The 7,023-nt window shown below is 41.3% G+C and overlaps 2 protein-coding genes across 2 annotated transcripts in view; one reads left to right on the forward strand and one right to left on the reverse strand.

The window, feature by feature from the left end:
* LOC134859875 (LIM and calponin homology domains-containing protein 1-like) overlaps positions 1-1,993 on the forward strand; it is a 74,948-nt gene extending 72,955 nt beyond the window's left edge. The window contains 1 exon segment of the mRNA XM_063876621.1: positions 127-1,993. Within this exon segment, the coding sequence (XP_063732691.1) occupies positions 127-152 (26 nt within the window). The 3' untranslated portion in view covers positions 153-1,993.
* Positions 1,994-3,175: 1,182 nt separating this feature from the next.
* On the reverse strand, positions 3,176-6,320 carry phox2bb (paired like homeobox 2Bb). Its single transcript, XM_063876819.1, has 3 exons — positions 5,950-6,320; positions 5,139-5,326; positions 3,176-4,733 (listed from the first exon to the last, which is right to left on the reverse strand). Exons 1-3 carry the CDS (start codon positions 6,188-6,190, stop codon positions 4,305-4,307), a joined length of 858 nt encoding a protein of 285 aa, XP_063732889.1. The 5' UTR covers positions 6,191-6,320; the 3' UTR covers positions 3,176-4,304.
* Positions 6,321-7,023: the final 703 nt, after the last annotated feature.

The raw sequence follows: 7,023 nt of genomic DNA on the forward strand, positions 1-7,023 counted from the left end.
AGTCATTATCCCGCATTAGGAGGTTTCCTTTCATTAGAGCTGCATGTCCTTGACCTTCTAAAACCCTCCAAAACATTTGTGGTTTATAATAAAAAATGATGGGTTTCTTTGTCTTTCCTTTTCAAGCGGCCGGACAGCCCACCACGTTGTGACTCTCAACAGAACAACACACACGGTTCATGGAAGACACCCCATCTCTGTTTTAAAACCAATTATCTACAAATCATGTCCTTCACAGCGTGTCGGGATCTCTGCATCCTCTGCAGCTCAATAACCAACCAAGACTCATCTGTGAGGGGGCAAACGGGGGATCTGGGGGCAGTCTAACGTCTGAAAAATATATATATATCTTCTTCGTGTTTGTCATCTGATATGTGAGTGGAAACAGGATTTGATTGGTCCGCGCACCACCACAGACTCTGTTTCATCATGCAGCAAGAAAAGAGACTGGGGCGGCGGCCATGTTGGAAACACAATGAGATAAACAGAGGCTTCGATCACAGGTAGGCTATAAGGTCTACAGTGAACACGCAATAAGAAACCATGGTGTTCAAGTCTTTTCTTACCAATCATAATCATTTTTCCTAGCTGGAAAAAACATTCAATTCCATATGATGGAAATGCAGTATATCACATATTACTTAAACACACTTTATTATTTAGGAATTCATCATTTGGATAAAAACTCCCTTAATTGGAAAGAAAACTGAATATGTGATCAGGCAGCTTAGATTGGATTCTTTATCACCAGACTGGATCTGAAATATATCACACCTTTTGTACTTGAGTACAGACACATGTAGACAGTGCAGTAATGGTCACTATAAACACATATACCATATTGTCTGTTTCTTGACCCTCACAGTGACCTCTAATGTCTCTGTTCTGCTCCTGAGTAAATTAGCCTCTGATATAAACGCATATAATGGACGTAGTTGCATCTGTAGGGCAATAACCGACCCGTGGGCTGTCTCTGTGCTTCTGGGTCATAGCAGGTTGCTCCTCGGAAAGTCAGGACTTCAATGTGCCTTAGGAAAGCAAGGTGATGCAGGAGGGACAACACCAGCTGTATGGTGTTTTATTCCTCCCTGGTTTTCTTTTTTTTTTCGGTGTAGGGAGGGTTTTTGGCCAAATTTGAACCCTTAAATTGCAGACAGACGTGCTGCAGCCCTCCAGACATCGTGCTTTACTTCAGTTGGTAATAACTGCTTATTTTACATCAAAAACACCTTTAATTTCATATTCCACCGCTCTGATTCCTCAGTGAGTTGCAGTGCAAAGGAATACATTTGTTGTCTATTTGGAAATATACATACTGCAGGAGAGACTATTGATTTTGAATGTTGTTTTATTCTAGAGAGAGAGATAGACTTCTGTATGATATTGAGGTAATTTTGATAATTGCTCAGTGGTAGGATTCATTTTATTAAAATTGCAGACACACAAGAATCAGCAGTACATGTTGCATCTTTAGAGGTGATATGAACACAAACCAGCACCTGTGCAATATTTGGTTGGATAAAAACTAAAGATCTGTGCTGCCAGCTGGACATTTTAAGTCAATTGCTTCTTTCTTTTTTGGACTTGTATGAGAGGAGCTCGGTTAAATATTATGGATGTAAAAATAAATGCACGTTTTAAGCCGAAAACCAAATGATTTGCTGTATGAAAGCAAACTGAAGTGCGTCCTATAGCCTCGCTTCTCCTCCGGGTTCCTCTCTCTGATCTGCAGTATTTTAAGCTTCTGTTCCGGTTTGTATTTTATTTTTTATTCTCATTTAGTTAACGAAAACATCTGAGTCTCTTATAGCGGGATCTTTGAGACGGAGCTCATTCAGACAGGATAGTGTGGGAATGAAAACCTTTACGTCTGTTCTGTATTTATTGTAATATTCACCTGAACACTATCTGAAATATAGATCCATTTGATGTTTAAATGCAATGGCATTTATAGCATAATGTATGTTTATAAATAAAATGTTATAAATTAAAACTGCTTCTGTCTTTTATTGTTTCCAAAAAGGTTCATTCCCTCCCCATACAGTTTAAACCAAGAGACGTGACACCAAGAAGAAACACAAAAAGTGAAACAAGAAACCCAAAGTCAGGTCCTCTTTGGAAATGGTTTCCTCTTTAAATAGTGTTTATTGCTGCAGTGGTTTATTTATGTATTTGTTCATTTAATAAAGTCTCACTAACGAAAGATAAAACGGGACTATAATAAGATGATCCTGCTTAAAAATCAGACGCAATCTGGATAATCATCCATTGAAACGGTTTGAAAATGTTCGTTAATTCTGAAAGTCATTTCTGATTCATCAATTCAGACATGTATTAAACTCACATTAAGACTTAAGTGTAAATTACCTTTTGGGGTTAAGGTTAGATCGAATAATTTACCTGATCAGGAATTTCAGATGTCTGGCCAAAAAGATGCATCCAAGACGTTATCAAAGGTCACAAACTCTGGTAGGTATAGCCAAAAACCTTAGAGATAAATGTCACGAATCTTAACAGCTGTTTCAACCGGTTTTACTAAAGGCCTCACATCTCAGTGTTTGTTTGTTTTCTAGATAGACGTCTCACAAAATCTTTAATATCACATATTTTGGAGTAACTTTCAAGAGCCTTAGGAGTCCAGTGTTTCAATATAATATTATTAAATGTGATTTTTTAAAAAAGCCTTCGTATTAAATGTTCTTTTTAAATGTAGATGACATGATTCCCATATTTCTCTGCATCTTTGCAGCGTTTGTTCCAACTGCCGTATCTCAGAAAACCCCCATTTAATGATGTATATTGGCTTTTAAAACATTTAATTATGTTACTCCAAATGGAGGTGTTTCAACATTGTTTTAGGGAAAACATATTATTTGTAAATCGGTGCGTAGCTGTCCGTGGTGCTGAAAATGTGCGGCCTTTTTCAAACGACCACCACCCAACAGTGTTGTAATCCGGCCAGAGTAGTGATTAAACCAGCTGTTTTAAACATGGTATGATTAAATAATATAAAAACCTGTTCAAATATAATTTCATTATCCAAAAGAAAACATGACAAAGCAACTTGGACTATTATGTTTTTTTATCATCAACAACCATTTGAATGGTACACCTGGAAAACTATGTGCACATGTAGAAATATTTCCTTCTTAAATATAAGCATTCATTACCTACATATAAATAACTTTCAGATCCTGGACAAAACATGTTACATAATGCTCACAAAATGGAAGAGAACTCATCGTAAAATCAGACAAAGAGACAACATGCAAATTATATAGAAATAAATACAATGTTTGCATCCATTCCCTTTTTTTATACCCAAAATAAATTCTTCCGAGGGAATTTTGTAAAACATCAAAAAGACTTGTATGATCGATCTACGAGGGAGTATGGCCTATGGTTCAACTATAGGAGACAATAATACATATTAACACTATACAGTTTGAGCCACAAAAACACTGCCGTAGAAAGACACACAAAACACACAGATTTCCTGTCAGAGGTGAACATTGCAGTAGTTTGTGCCTTTTTTTTTCTCGAGGAAATAATTGTGTTTATATCGATAATTTAAAGAAACTAAATTCTCAGCAGCCTTGGAAACAGAAAGAGCTGCAAGGAAACAGCATATTGTGTCTTGCAGAGATCAGAAAAGCGAAATGCATCAGCGTTTCGTTGGGGATTAGTTGTGTCAGACTGAGGATTTGTGTGAGAGCATCCTCAGTCATGGGTATTAAACGTCTCTTTACCAAACAAAGCAGCTGTTGAACTCTGACATTCAAAGCTTCTTAACGACGCTCCCTTTGCTCACTGATGGCACGACGCATTTCCAGTGCGCAGACGTCTGTGTTTGGCCCCAAAAAAGTTCATCTTAACAAATCACTTCATCCAGTTTTCAGTCTTAAATGAGTCCTTTGTTTCCTAAAACAGCCGGAGCGTTTTGCATTTGGATGAGATGTGTCTTCTGAATGTTACGCATGGAGAATCTCATCAGAAGTGTCATTTTGTTGATACTAGTAGATGTCAGTCTTTAGAAATGACAAGTGGACACATTTCACCTTAATCTCACTTGCTTTAAAGAAACAAAGACGGTGTTATTATCAGACAGTAGGACTTGTCAAGATGGATATTTTCACAGCAAAAGTGTCAACTGACCACACGAAACGGCGCAAGGCATAAAAATAAAATAACATAGTTGTCATCTTCTTTTTAACTGCTTTTTATTGTCCTTAAAGTCTGTCATGGGCAATATATTTTCAGTCTCCGGATGATGAGGATGGGGAAAAGGTTTTGTTTCTGCCTCACTAGAACATGCTGGTCTTTACTAGTGTAGCTTTGGCTCCGTTCTGTCTTTGCAAAGACGACAGTACGCTGGCGAACGGCCCGCCCAAAGAGTCCGGGATAGAGGTGATGGTGCCCGGGTTGGTGGCCCAACCTTGGCTCGCTGCTGTCACCCCCATCCCGCTGGACACGGAGGTCTTCACCTGGTCCACCTGCCCGTTCCCGGTGGTGTTGACTAGTCCTCCGGTGGGACTCGGTCCGCCGCAGTTGGAGGTGGTAATGGGGTTCGGGCCCGGTCCTCCTGTGCTATCGGGGTCGGTGGATTTGTTGTCTTTGCTGTCTTCATCTCTGGGGTCGGACTTCTTCCCGGAGTTGGACTTGGCAGCCGCTGCGGCCGCTGCAGCTGCGCGCTCCTGCTTGCGAAACTTGGCACGCCTGTTCTGGAACCAGACCTGGAAAATTAAGAATGGTGCAAGAACAAACGTTAAACCACAGGGAAGGGTTAAATGGTACCAAAAACATAGATAAATCACTACTAATCTAAACCTATTCATTGTTGTTCTGGCTCAATTTAAAATATTTATGAGCAGCAAGGCTCTAAGGCAGCTGATGGGAATACACTCTAAATCAGTGTGCTGATAAATGTTCAATTTTTTTATTTATGTTTGTGCATCAATGCACGTGTGTGTTAGGTGGTGCCAGTGGCTGATCATGTCAAAGTATTCAAGCTTTAATTTGACTAAAATCTATTAAAAGTAAACATGTAGTTGCGTTTTTATTTGTATCATAAATCCATTCGTGCGTAATCGTGCGTAATGGCATCAGGTTGCTGTCTGTCGGAGAGCCGGTGTGTGTACCTGCACTCTGGCTTCAGTCAGATCGATTTTCAACGCCAGCTCCTCTCTGGTGTAGATGTCCGGGTAGTGAGTTTCCGCAAAAACCCTCTCCAGCTCCTTCAGCTGCGCGCTGGTGAAGGTGGTCCGGATGCGCCTCTGCTTCCGCTTCTCGTTCAGCCCACCGTGATCCGTGAACAGTTTGTAGGGAACTGTAAACCAAATAAAAATGTCACCGTTAGACGTGCAGTGGTGTTATCGGTGCAGCGTGAGACATGTGGAATGTTGTCATGTGGAAGTAAATTCGTTATTTTGTATAAAATCCGGTTATGTGTGCCAGGCTAAACTTATTGTATTATGCCTTTGATTACCTGTGAATTAGTTCTGAATTGATAACGTGGCTGACCCGTGATGCGGTTAATTGTGATGTTAAACTAATTGTTGCTCCACAGATTGAGGCTCAAGTTTGAAAACTTGTCATAATGTTCCCATCCTCCCCGCTTGTTGCTACTGTAACTCCAATTCGGTGTCAATAATGAGCTTTAGTCTTTGGTTATCTAATTATTTTCGAAGCTTTATGTCTCATTGCAAAGTAAATAAATTATGCCTATCATTTTGGCAGCTTAAGATAATTCTGTTGGCGGTTTTGGGTGTGACTGGGATAGTATAACCCCGTAACCGAATTACCCCTTGCCTGCAATCGCTTCTAACGTGATAAATTCTTTCATTTGTGTAAGCAAATTTCGTTTGGTAAATACTAAACACATTTCCATTTTCAAATGCAATCAAGGCGTCCTATAATACGCCGGGTTGAGGCTCCGGAGCCGCTGCTTACCTGCGGCGTACGGGCTGCTCTGGTGGTCCCGCAGCGTCCCCAGGCTGCAGGAGCCCGGCGTGAGGGACGGACAGCCGGAGGTGGCACCGAAAGTGGTCCTGATGGGATTGTACTGAAACCCACTGGCTTGACTGCACGAACTGAAGTCCGCATAGGCCGATGCCAAGCTCGTCGTGTCCATCCCGGCCATACATGACTCGTAGGCAGAGGAATTTAGGTAAGAATACTCCATTTTATACATTTGAGAAGGCTCGGTGGAGAAAGAAAGCTGCACTTCCCGAGAAAAAAAAACACCGTCAAAGAAAAACTACCCCAAAAAAAAGGGACAGAAAGTATAAAAACAAACTCAAAATGAGGACGCGCGGTCTGAGTTTGGGGGACTTGTTTGGGTTTAACTGGTTGTAAGGAGGCTGGACGGTGTAGATGTGCACTGCTCAGCGCCTGCTCCAAAACTGGCCTCCTTTATAGGAACCTAGCCCTGTTTTATGAAAAGCCCCCTAAGAGCCGCCTAGCCCGAGGTCTCTAGAGCATATAGTCCTCATAATAAACTTGGCTCTTTCCGCTTGGACAATAGCAAAGCGTTTGGTCTTATTGCTAGCGCTTTTTTACATGACAATAACTCATCAGTCTATTGGGCTGGCACTGGGGGCCCGGGCTGTCCAACCTCCCTATCATTGATCCCCTGCATCTCTAATTAGAATTTAATACCACGCCATTACGCACCCCTCCACCACCACCGCCGCACCCCCACCCACCCCACTCCTCTCCAACCACCATCTTGCCCTTTAATTCAATCACACCACTTGGAAATAATGAAAGTTGGGTGACGATTCTCCCTGATCCAATTTTCTCCAAGCTTTTAAGCCTTTTAAGCGACCGTATACCTTGGGCAGGATTTCACATAGTATTCCCCCTCTGCCTCTGCTCCCTGCCCGTCTGCTCCACGCTTTTCTCTCTGTCTCTGTCTCTGCACTGAAACTGCAAAACATGCACAATTGAACAGGTATAACCACCGATTCTTTTGGGGTTTTTTCAAGGCTTTTCGAGATTTAAAATCTTGTTTTTGCACAAAAT

This window comes from Eleginops maclovinus, chromosome 23 (assembly GCF_036324505.1).
Source record: "Eleginops maclovinus isolate JMC-PN-2008 ecotype Puerto Natales chromosome 23, JC_Emac_rtc_rv5, whole genome shotgun sequence".
Taxonomy (NCBI): Eukaryota; Metazoa; Chordata; class Actinopteri; order Perciformes; family Eleginopidae; genus Eleginops; species Eleginops maclovinus.